The sequence below is a fragment of the Salvelinus namaycush genome, chromosome 13 (assembly GCF_016432855.1).
Source record: "Salvelinus namaycush isolate Seneca chromosome 13, SaNama_1.0, whole genome shotgun sequence".
Lineage (NCBI taxonomy): Eukaryota > Metazoa > Chordata > Actinopteri > Salmoniformes > Salmonidae > Salvelinus > Salvelinus namaycush.
The window spans coordinates 7,454,133-7,466,837 of record NC_052319.1 but is presented as its reverse complement, the minus strand read 5'-3'; the positions used below and the strand labels follow the sequence as shown (position 1 = coordinate 7,466,837).

At 43.0% G+C, this 12,705-nt stretch overlaps 1 protein-coding gene across 2 annotated transcripts in view; it reads right to left on the bottom strand.

Annotated features, from left to right (window-relative positions):
* The window catches only part of LOC120057835 (double-stranded RNA-specific editase 1-like), a 42,149-nt gene that overhangs the window by 21,832 nt on the left and 7,612 nt on the right, over window positions 1–12,705 (bottom strand). The window contains exons 4-5 of one of the 2 annotated variants that reach the window (XM_039006299.1): window positions 5,471–5,639; window positions 4,986–5,137 (exon numbers count right to left, since the gene is read on the bottom strand). In XM_039006299.1, coding sequence (XP_038862227.1) covers window positions 4,986–5,137; window positions 5,471–5,639 — 321 coding nt within the window. The remainder of the gene's footprint in view (window positions 1–4,985; window positions 5,138–5,470; window positions 5,640–12,705) is intronic. The other variant, XM_039006298.1, reaches the window with a different exon arrangement.

Sequence of the window (12,705 nt, the reverse complement as noted above, 5' to 3'; positions counted from 1 at the left end):
AATAAAGTGGTGATCCTAACTGACCTAAAACAGGGAATTTTTATTAGGATTAAATGTCAGGAATTGTGAAAAACTGAGTTTATATGTATTTGGCTAAGGTGTATGTAAACTTCCGACTTCAACTGTAACTCTGGGTCTTCCTTTCCTGTGGTGGTCCTCATGAGAGCCAGTTCCATCATAGCACTTGGTTTTATCGAGTGCACTTGAAGAAACTTTAAAAGTTCTTGACATTTTCCGGATTGACTGACCTTCATGTTTTAAAGTAATGATGGACTGTCATTTCTCTTTGCATATTTGAGCTGTTCTTGTCATAATATGGACTTGGTCTTTTACCAAATATATCTATCTTCTGTATACCACCCATACCTTGTCACAACACAACTGATTGGTTCAAACGCTTTGAGGAAAGACATTCCATAAATCAACTTTTAGCAAAGAATACCTGTTAATTGAAATGCATTCCAGGTGACTACCTCATGAAGCTGGTTGAGAGAATGCCAAGAGTGTGCAAAGTTGCCATCAAGGCAAAGGGTGGCTACTTTAAAGAATCTCAAATATAAAATATATACACTTTCGGTGACTACATGATTCCATGTGTTATTTCATATTTTTGGATGTCTTCACTATTATTCTACAATGTAGAAAATAGTAAAAATGAAGAAAAACCCTTGAATGAGTAGGTGTGTCCAAACTTTTGACTGGTACTGTATATGTTGTGGTATCCCAGGAGGTCTACCCCGGGTGTTGGTGATAGAGGGGAGGTCGGTGTGGCGACGGTTCCCTCTGCTGGGAGAACCCGGGCTGGGCACCCCGAAGCTGGTGGCACCAATTAGGGGTAATTAGGGGAGAGTGCCAACCAGCTGTGCAGACCACAAATGGAGCACCGTGGCACACCACAGGAGAGTAAAAGGGAGAGGCAAGGAGTGCACTGACAGAGGGGAACAAAGCTCTCGGAGACTAATGAGAAGGACCGAGCCATCCAAGTTATTTTGTTACGTTTATACATTTTTGCTTCGTAAAGTCGTGTTTTCTGACTTGAACCACCCTGTCTCTGTGTCCATCCCTGTGCGCTCAACCCAACACCCCACGGTTTTACCACAATATATGAAACATTTTCCTTCATAGAAAATACATTAGCGCAACACATTCAGCAGAAAATAACTTAATTTGTGCAACACAGAAGTGCAACTCTATTTGTCTGGCAGCCACACTTACAAAGAAAAAGCAAGGTCTTTCTTGTAAATACGATCCATGGCCATCATATTTCTAATGTTTAGGCCTATCATAGAAAGAATGCAGCCAGCTACATTTCCTAATATTTTGCTAAAATGTAATCTTGCACTTTATGAAGAAAAATAGGCTGGCTACACTGAGAAACGTACCGGAGAAAAGTAGCTACCTGTTTGTAAATTCTCATCCGAGTTTAGAAGTGCAACTGAGGCACAAAATTAGTCTTATGCCTAGCAGAAGTTACAATAAGAAGCATTTTAGATCAGCATTTATAAAACGCGCCTCGATATTTCTTACGCGTTCTTTTTCCCCCCGCGTGCAAAATGCACAATTCTGCGTTAACACGACCCCTAAATTAACTTGCTATCTAAGTACGTGGATTAATTAATAAGGTGACGAGGCATCATATTGTGTTAGCTTCCTGCCGTGTTTGAGTAGTCTATCTTCTTATCTACCTATCTTTCCGATTTGGTCCTGCCGTACATACCTACACGTAAGCTACGGTCACAAGACGCAGGCCTCCTAATTGTCCCTAGAATTTCTAAGCAAACAGCTGGAGGCAGGGCTTTCTCCTATAGAGCTCCATTTTTATGGAATGGTCTGCCTACCCATGTTAGAGACGCAGACTCAGTCTCAACCTTTAAGTCTTTACTGAAGACTCATCTCTTCAGTAGGTCATATGATTGAGTGTAGTCTGGCCCAGGAGTGTGAAGGTGAACGGAAAGGCTCTGGAGCAACTAACCGCCCTTACCGTCTCTGCCTGGCCGGTTCCCCTCTGTCTACTGGGATTCTCTGCCTCTAGAGGGGTGTGTCACTTGAGTGGGTTGAGTCACTGACGTGATCTTCCTGTCTGGGTTGGCGCCCCCCCTTGGGTTGTGCCGTGGCGGAGATCTTTGTGGGCTATCCTCGGCCTTGTCTCAGGATGGTAAGTTGGTGGTTGAAGATATCCCTCTAGTGGTGTGGGGCCTGTGCTTTGGCAAAGTGGGTGGGGTTATATCCTGCCTGTTTGGCCCTGTCCGGGGGTATCGTCGGATGGGGCCACAGTGTCTCAGCCTCCAGTATTTATGCTGCAGTAGTTTGTGTCGGGGGGCTAGGGTCAGTCTGTTATCTCTGGAGTACTTCTCCTGTCTTATCCAGTGTCCTGTGTGAATTTAAGGTTGTTTTAGGTTGTTATTCAAGCCGTTCTGAATCTGGCGCTAGAAGGCAATGTTTTGATACGGTAGTACAGAGCTATAGCAGACTCTGCTGTGTATTGTATCATATGCTTTGTAGATTTCTACTCTGTGTTCTTCCTACCACGTGCGTGCATTTTCTCTATAAAGCTGAGGTAATTTTGCAGTGAGGAGAAGTTGATTTTAAATGCTGCTGAAAAGATGTAGGGGGATATCAGACAAATAACGTGAATAATTATTGGAAATAATGTCCAGATATATGGAGTTTTGCCAAATTATGAAATCATTGCTGCTCTCCTCTCCGGTTCATCCACTCATTGCTGTAGTCGGTTGGAAAACAGGTGTTTCCAATACTGAGCCCTGTCTCCATGGTCCCAGACCCACTTCATTCTCTGATCATGGTTCAGATATGATATTTCATGGTTGGAACCGTACGCATGATAGGAAGTGATTGGGCAGGAACTTTCTCCTCGGAGGGCATCCATGTAATGGATGCTGATTGGGCTGCTAAATCACTGGGGTCTGCATGGATCTGTAATGAGGGGCACCGCAGAGCAAGAATAGAATCATTGTAAATTCTCTCTCTCTCTCTCTCTCTCTCTCTCTCTCTCTCTCTCTCTCTCTCTCTCTCTCTCTCTCTCTCTCTCTCTCTCTCTCTCTCAGGGCCTGAGCCCTAGGACCATGCCTCAGGACTACCTGGCATGATGACTCCTTGCTGTCCCCAGTCCACCTGGCCGTGCTGCTGCTCCAGTTTCAACTGTTCTGCCTGCGGCTATGGAACCCAGACCTGTTTTCAACTCTCTAGAGACAGCAGGAGCGGTAGAGATACTCTGAATGATCGGCTATGAAAAGCCAACTGACATTTACTCCTGAGGTGCTGACTTGCTGCACCCTCGACAACTACTGTGATTAGTATTATTTGACCATGCAATTAATTTATGAACATTTGAACATCATGGCCATGTTCTGTTATAATCTCCACCCGGCACAGCCAGAAGAGGACTGGCCACCCCTCATAGCCTGGTTCCTCTCTAGGTTTCTTCCTAGGTTTTGGCCTTTCTAGGGAGTTTTTCCTAGCCACCGTGCTTCTACACCTGCATTGCTTTCTGTTTGGGGTTTTAGGCTGGGTTTCTGTACAGCACTTTGAGATATCAGCTGATGTAAGAAGGGCTATATAAATACATTTGATTTGATTTAGTCAAATCCCTTTGGATGAGTTATTTGTACAGCTGCCACTGCGATCTTGGTTTCCTTGTGTTTTTTCCTCCTCTCCGTTCTCTGCCTGTCTGCTCTCCCCCCCTCTTCCCCGGCAGGCCCGTTGCCCTAGCGACTCCAGAAAGACACAGCTTGTAGTCATGCTGTTGGAGAGCAAGTACTGTTCTTTCTACAGACAAGCATGTGTAAAAACTTTGTTCATTTGCGCAATGTCTCTCGTTCACATTCAGTTGTTAATGTCCAGACTCACCAAATATGACATTCGGTAACTCCTACCTACACATGTATAACTTTATGAGCTGGATTGACTGTCTTTGCAATTTGTTTATTTTCATTTGCGCTCATTAGCATATTTAGCTAGCACCTTCCATGGAAATTCACTTTTACCCATAGACGCTCAATGGGTTTTTATTTTAGGGGGGGCGCCACCTTGTGTACTAAGCCGGTAATAGCGTAAATCCCGAGGTGAGAGAAGGATGGTATGATGAAATGAAAATCTGGATACCGCCCAACCCTATAACGCATTGTAACTCTGGATCAAACATAGTGCTCATAAATGTTGATACTGTAAATGACAAAATGTTTTAAATATGGAAATGTGTAGTGCACATTTGGACTCACGACTGTGTGGTTTGCTTGTATGACATCAAAGCAGTATTTATTATAATCCTTAACATCTCATCATTCAGAACATCTCATCTTTCCACTCCTCTCGATTTGCAGCTTTCCCCTCACAGACAACAACAAATGCTGAATAGTAGCCCATTTAACGGGACGGATAGGGGCATCTTCTTGTCGCGCGCAGTCCTGTAGTTTGGAACGACTGTCAGTCAAAACCCAATCAGCGCTGTGAAGCGGAGAACTTGGAGGTCTGACGTCATGTATAGCATATTACTGTACGGCCCCCCTGCGTTCCAATTTAGGTGCTTGTCAATGGCCAAATCTGACATTTGACGATTTGCGGGCAATCGGTTCAGAAAAACAAATCACAAATGTATATATTTTTTCAAAGCAAACAGGCACCTCTTTCAGAGTCTAACACCAATTGGTGGTGCTCTTTTTCACTTGCATTAAGTTAAAAACAATACGTTTATGATCGGAAATGCTCTTCTAGGTTTATTTGACGGTGCATCACACATTAACAGTCTGACTAGTAACCAATAACTAGGCTTCATATAAATAAGGGTAGAACGCATTCACAGCCCGATTCACATCTAGAAGCATTAAGCAGGCGGTGGATAGCCAGACATACGCATCTGATGAAAAAGACAGGTATCACGCCATCACGGTACATGGTGGCACAGAAGGGTCAGCAAGAGGTTTGGTCACATCTCTTACTGTCATACGGTAAGGAGTGGTGCCTCATACCTTCCATGCCGGCCTCGTGCGGTGAGAAGATGCGTGCGTCTCCGCAGGGCGAGGTGCTGATGTAGAGGTGGAACAGGACGTTATCCTTTAGCCGGTAGCCACGCTTGTCACAGCGCATGAATATAGACTTCAGCTGTTCCTCCTTGTTGCTGCTAATTAACAGAGGGTGACAAAAGGGGGACGGTGTAAAGTGTGGGCAGAGGGACCACATTTCACAGAAAACTAAAATGACTAAAAGAATCAGCTGAAGCAAGAGCAAAAAAGGAATGCCATGTTGCAATTGAAGAAACAACTTGCAACAATTGCAGCGTATAGAAAAAGTTATGCAACAGTGGACTTGATTTTACATCTAAATACAAATCAAGGACTGTGACTTCATGACACACGAAAGGTTAGCTACCACCAACAAACTCCAATCAAAATGAGAGTCATTGGTTTGTATTTTCAATGGCCTCTGCCATTGCCTCCACCCCTTGACTTCTCACCTTAGGAAGTGCTCCAGCTGGGCGTAGAGGTACCGGATGAGCGAGCGGCGGGCGATAATCTCTGCGTGGCAGTCGTTGAGCGCCAGGCCGCGGTCGCTCATGTACTCGCCGTTGATGCACTTGGTGCCCGTGGAGACGCAGATCACCTGGGCCTCTTTCACGTCCGAGCCTGGGGGTAGGGAACAGACAGGCTCAAAATGCACCTTTACATTCAATAAAAGCATTCGTGTTTGTGGTTTTTACTTTTCTATTATTCCATTTAATTGACATTATATTATTCCATTTCATTTACATTTTATTGTATTTTAGATAAGGGACATATACAGTGCGCCTTCATAAAGTACTCCTACCTATTGACTTAATTCACATTTTGTTGCGTTTCAGCCTGAATTCAAAATGGATTAAATAGATTTTTTTCTCACCCATCTACACACAATAATCCATAATGACAAAGTGAAAACATGTTTTTAGAAATTTCTGCCAAAATTGATTGAAAATGAAATACAGAAATCTAATTTACTTAGTGGTTCTTCCTTTAAAAGTTGCATCATACTGCAGCACACCATGCGGGCTGCCACTGTAACGAGTGCACTGAGAGTCGGGAAGCAAGTACAGAGAGTGAGTGTTTTAATAAATAAACAAAACATTAAACACGAAACACAAACGACGCACCGACATGAAACAGAGTCAATAACACCTGAGGAAAGAACCAAGGGGAGTGACAGCTATAGGGAAGATAATCAAGGAGGTGATGGAGTCCAGGTGAGTGTCATGAGGCACTGGTGTGCTTGACGATGGTGACAGGTGTGCGGGATAATCATCAGCCTGATGACCTAGAGGCCGGAGAGGGAGTATACGTGACAGCAACAGAATTCTATGGCGCGTTATGTAAGTGTCAGCCATTGTTGCCATTAATGCTAGTTAGTGCTAGTTTGACCACCAGAGGGCATCTTTGAGAAGCATTTGACAGTTTGTAATATTGTCTGTACAAGAGAATTTAAAACCTTTTTTGTAAGAACATAGTATATGGGATTTATTTTAAGAAATGTAGCTTAATTAATTTGATTAATATTATGGTATTTCTATTCCAAGAAAAAGAAAACTCAGGGTTTCCGTTAGGAAAATATGGCGCTGTACAATGTGACTGGTCGAGAGTAGGCTACTAGGAGCAAAATAACTCTAACATTTCCACAGCCTAATTGTAGGCTAACCAATACCGAAACGGAGATAAAGTGAAAATAAAAATCTCATCGGTTTATCAAGACCAATCCCCATGCTTGTCTCAGAGCAGCGCGAAATGCTGCTGAATTAGATGACGTTGGGTGTAATTCATTTTTCTTTAACGAGTCCGACTTACTGCTTTCCCCGGAAACAGGCCCAAATCCTCGTCATTTGCGTGAAGATAACACAGAGAAGAAGGGGGCAGAGGTTGGGTTGCCTTCTAAGAATTCATAGGCGAGAGAGTAAACTCCCACTGCCATCCGTTCTATTGGCCAACGCGCAATCATTGGAAAATAAAATCGATGACCTACGATCAAGACTTTCCTACCAAGGGGACAAAAAAATGTAATATCTTTCACCGAGTTGTGGCTGAACGACGACACGGATAATATAGAGCTGGTGGGATTTTCCATGCACCGGCAGAACAGAGAAGCTACGTCTGGTAAGACGAGGGGTGAGTGTGTGTGTCTTTTGTCAATAACAGCTGGTGCGCGATGTCGAATATGAAAGAAGTTTGAGGTATTGCTCGCCTGAGGTAGAGTACCTTACGATAAGCTGTAGACCACACTATCTACCAACAGAGTTCTCATCTATATTATTCTTAGCCATCTATTTACCACCACAGACCGATGCTGGCACTAAGACCGCACTCAACCATCTCTATAAGGCCATAAGCAAACAGGAAAATGCTCACCCAGAAGCGGCGCTCCTAGTGGCCGGGGACTTTAATGCAGGCAAACTTAAATCCATTTTACTTCATTTCTACCAGCATTTCACACGTGCAACCAGAGGGAAAATATCTCCTCACACAGAGATGCATACAAAGCTCCCCCACATTCCATTTGGCAAATCTGACCATAAATCGATTCTCTTGATTCCTCCATACAAGCAAAAACTAAAGCAGGAAGTACCAGTGACTCGCTCAATACGGAAGTGGTCAAATGACGTGGATGCTACACTACAGGACTGTTTTGCTAGCACAGACTGGAATATATTCCGGGATTCATCCAATAGCATTGAGGAGTATACCACCTCAGTCATCGGCTTCATCAATAAGTGCATTGACGACATCTTCCCCACAGTGAACGTACATACATATCCCAACCAGAAGCCATGGATTAGAGGCAACATCCGCATCGAGCTAAAGGCTAGATCTGCCGCTTTCAAGGAGCAGGACACTAATCCGGACGCTTATAAAAAAATCCCGCTATGCCCGCAGATGAACCATCAAACAAGCAAAGCGTAAATACAGGATTAAGACTGAATCCTATTACACCAGCTCTGACGCTCGTCAGATGTGGCAGGGCTTGAAAAGTTTTACGGACTACAAAGGGAAACCCAGACGCTAGCTGACCGAGCCTACCAGACGAACTAAATGCCTTTTATGCTCACTTCGTTAGATATTCTCACAGACCAGATTTGCTCTAAGGGGCTTTTATATAATTCTAATGCAGGGTTAATAATAATAATAATAGATTTGTAAATAAGGATGCATAATGAAAGTAAAATGACATGCGCAAGAGACGGTGGTATATATTGTTTATCACAATTTTCTTTAACCAATTTTGGTCTAATGCAGGGCCGACAGACAAGTTCCTTACTTTTATTATTTTTTTTAACTGAAATTGCAACCAAATTTCTACGGCTTGTTTAAAATATAAAATAATATTTTGGAGATTTAGTTTCAAATAACCAAAAGTGAGCGATTGTAATCTGAAAAGGGAAAAAGGCCATTCTTGAACATGGGGTGAGACATTCGTACTAATTTGTAAATAAAGCCAGTTTTTTGTATTATTTATTTCTGTTTTTAGAGGGAGAGAAACCAAAAGCACTCTAGGAACTCTAGTGCCAGAGGAGAGACGCCTCCATTAATTGCCACAGTTTAGACTACCGATAGATCAGCGTTTTAACTCCGCCTTGTGATAGTGTGGTGCAATGACAGAATGCCACCATCTACCACAAACGGTCGCGGCATAAGCTCGTAACTTTTAAAGGAAGAACCACTAAGTATTCACCAGTGCTTAATTTGAACAGGATCCGGCACCTCTCAGATTTGACTTTATTTGTTCCGGCATCAATCATGTAATAGTGTGGTGATCCTTCTGTGTAATCATCCTATCCTGCCACACTGATTCCAGTCCTGCTCTCTTATTTGTACTTAGAGGTTATGGGGAGGGCCGGTGATGTAAGGAACTGATCTTGACACACGTCTTGGTAGTAGTGGTCAGCTAGTGAAGAGGTCGTCCTTACGTTATCACATCACGTGTTGTCATCCTACTGAATTTTAATCGTGGGAAAGCCAAATAAAAAATGGATAAGAAAAGGCAATCGAGTTTGATATTTTTTAAGTCCAAAAATCCTGAGAAAGATGGTGAATTGAACCCAGAACGAGCCAGAGAACTGTCCAAAGGAGAGAAGTGATGGGCAAACTGTTGGCGATGCCTTAGCTAGCAGTGCCGCTAATCCCACCAGTTCAGCATCACCACCGGCACCTCCACTAGCTAGTAAGCCTACTAGTGAGTCAGACTCAGCGGGAGACAGGGAGCTGGTGGGGGAGGGGGGCAGTGCATCCACCGATGAAGTGCTCGGAGCAGGTGCAATTTGCTGTACAAGAACAAGCAAACGTATAAGCCCTGGCTTGTCATGCAGAATTTAAAGTTGGGCTGCACAACACGCAAAAAGGTAGGGGGCTTGGGTCTAGAAACGACTGGAGGGATTAAACTAGCAAAAGAGTGGGTGGAATGTACAGTAAATTAACATCCTATGAGCCCTCAGAAAAAAGGTTTTTTGAACATGCCCGAACCAAGGCGCATTTGGTGGCAGAAAGACTTGTAGATCCAGGTTATAGTTAACACTCAAAATACGCAACAGCTAGAGTGTTCAGAACAGACTTATGAAGCTAAATGTCACAGCCCCAGAACTCTCAGGGAGTTAAAATGGACTTGACATGGGGAGAGTCATTGTGGGAGGTTTTGAAAACTAAGGAAGGACTTTTTTTTCTCTTTACCTTCACAGTACATAACAACTTTGTAATATGAACATGACATTCCTAACATGTGTGTGTTCTGCTGTAGCCTACTGAACATTGATTATTTTACTTGAAGTTATATTCCGATATTGTGACATTTGTTCTACTGCTACATGTCTTGAAAATTATATGAAATGTGGGTCTTATAAGCCCCCCAGCTGAGAATTTACAATACCAGTCAAAAGTTGACACACCTACTCATTCAAGGTTTTTTTTAATAAAAAAAAAAAAACGATTTTCTACATTGTAGAATAATAGTGAAGACATCAAAATAATGAAATAACACATGGAATCATGTAGTAACCAAAAAAGTTAGGTCAAAATATATTTTATATGTGAGATTCTTCAAAGTAGCCACCCTTTGCCTTGACAGCTTTGCATTCTCTCAACCAGATTCATGACAAAGTAGTACCTGCAATGAATTTCAATTAACAGGTGTGCCTTGTTAAAAGTTAATTTGTGGAATTTCTTTCCTTCTTAATGTGTTTGAGGCAATCAGTTGTGTTGTGACAAGGTAGGGGTGGTATACAGAAGATAGCCCTATTTGGTAAAAGACCAAGTCCATATTATGGCAGGAACACCGCAAATAAGCAAAGGGAAACAACAGTCCATCATTACTTTACATTACTTAAGACATGAAGGTCAGGCATTCCGCAAAATGTCAACTTTGAAAGTTTCTTCAAGTGCATTTGCAAAAACCAAGCGCTATGATGAAACTGGCTATCATGAGGACCGCCAAAGGAAAATAAATCCCACAGTTACCTCTGCTGCAGAGCACAAGTTCAATAGAGTTAACTGAACCTCAGATTGCAGCCCAAATAAATGCTTCACAGAGTTCAAGTAACAGACACAACCAAACATCAACTGTTCAGAGGAGACTGCATGAATCAGGCCTTCATGGTCGAATTGCTGCAAAGAAACCACTACTAAAGGACACCAATAAGAAGAGACTTGCTTTGGCCAAGAAACATGAGCAATGGACATTAAACCGGTGGAAATCTGTCCTTTGGTCTGATGAGTCCAAATGTGAGATTTTTGGTTTCAACTGCCGTGTAGGTGACCGGATGATCTCTGCATGTGTGGTTCCCACCGTGAAGCATGGAGGAGGAGGTGTGATGGTGCTTTGCTGGTGACACAGTCTGTGATTTATTTAGAATTTGAGACACACTTAACCAGCATGGCTACCGTAGCATTCCTCAGCGATACGCCATCCCATCTGGTTTTTGCACTTAGTGCAACTATCATTTGTTTTTCAACAGGACAATGACCTAAAACACATCTCCAGGCTGTGTAAGGGCTATTTAACGAAGGAGAGTGATGGAGTGCTGCATCAGATGACCTGGCCTACACACAATCACCCGACCTCAACCCAATTGAGATGGTTTGGGATGAGTTGGTACGCAGAGTGAAAGAAAAGCAGCCAACAAGTGATCAGCATATGTGGGAACTCCTTCAAGACTGTTGGAAAAGCATTCCAGGTGAAGCTGGTTGAGAGAATGCCAAGAGTGTGCAAAGCTGTCATCAAGGCAAAGAGTGGCTACTTTGAAGAATCTCAAATATGTTTTGATTTGTTTAACACTATATTTGGTTCCTACATGGTTCCATTTGTGTTATTTCATAGTTTTGATGTCCTCATTAATAATCTACAATGTAGAACGTTGTACAAATAAAGAAAAACCCTTGAATGAGTAGTTCCAAGTTTTGACTGGTACTGTATGTATGCATATGGCGGTTGTAGAAAATTAGACTTGTTTAAGCCCCACAGCTATACTCAAGTATGTGGGCATACTGCAGTGATGTCTAAAATGCTTTGAATTAAATCAGCACCTTGGAGAGTGCTGTCTGTTTCACCACCATAGATAGTAGACTAATTGGCTGTTTACTCTATCTATAGCTATGTTGTGTTTGACACTTGTTTTCTCTCATTGTGTTCGGGTACCTCAGAGCCTCCCGGATAACCCCCCTACTCGTGCTCACTGTGTTCCGGGACCTCCCTATTTGACAAATTAAGCACTTGTATTCACACCCGAGTCAATACTTTGTAGAAGCACCTTTGGTGGCGATTACAGCTATGAGTCGTCTTGGGTATGTATGTATCAGCTTTGCATATCTGGATTTGTGGATTTTCTTCCATTCTTCCTTGCAGATTTTCTCAACCTCCTAAATTAGATGGCAAGCGGCGGTAATCCGCAATCTTCAAGTTTTTTTTATGGGATTCAAGTCTGGGGTTTGGGCTGGGCCACTCAAGGACTTTCACATTCTTGTTCTGAAGCCATTCCAGCGTTGCTTTGGCTGTATGCTTGGGGTCTTTGTCCTGTTGGAATGAAAATCTTCGCCCCCAGTTTAAGGTTGTTTGCACTCTGAAGCAGGTTCTCATCAAGGATTTGCCTGTATTTGGCTTCATTCATTGTTCCCTCTATCCTTACCAGTTTCCCAGCATCCCAATAGCATGATGCTGCCACCACCATGCTTCACTTTAGGAATGGAGTTAGACGGGTGATGAGCTGTGCCTGGTTTTCTCCAGACAGCACTTTGCATTCAGGTCAAAGAGTTACATTTTTGTCTCATCAGATGACAGAATATTTTGCCTTAGGCTATCAGTCTTTCAGGTGCCTTTTTGCAAGCTCCAGGAGTGCTGTCTGGCCACTTTCCCATAAAGCCCAGATTAGTGAAATGCTGTACAGACTGTTATCCTTCTGGCAGATTCTCCCATCTCAGCCAAGGAACTGTGTAGTTCTGTCAGAGTGGCCATTGGGTTCTTGGTCACCTCCATGACCAAGGTCCTTCTTGCCCGGTTGCTCAATTTGGTCGGAAGGCCAAATCTAGACACTCTGGTAGCTCCATATTTTTTTTTAATTTCCCAATAACGGAGATCACAGTGCTCTTGGAAACGTTCAACACTCTAGAAATTGTTTTATAACCTTCCCCACATATATGTCTCATCACAATTCTCTCAGATCTACGGACAGTTCCTTGGACTTCATGG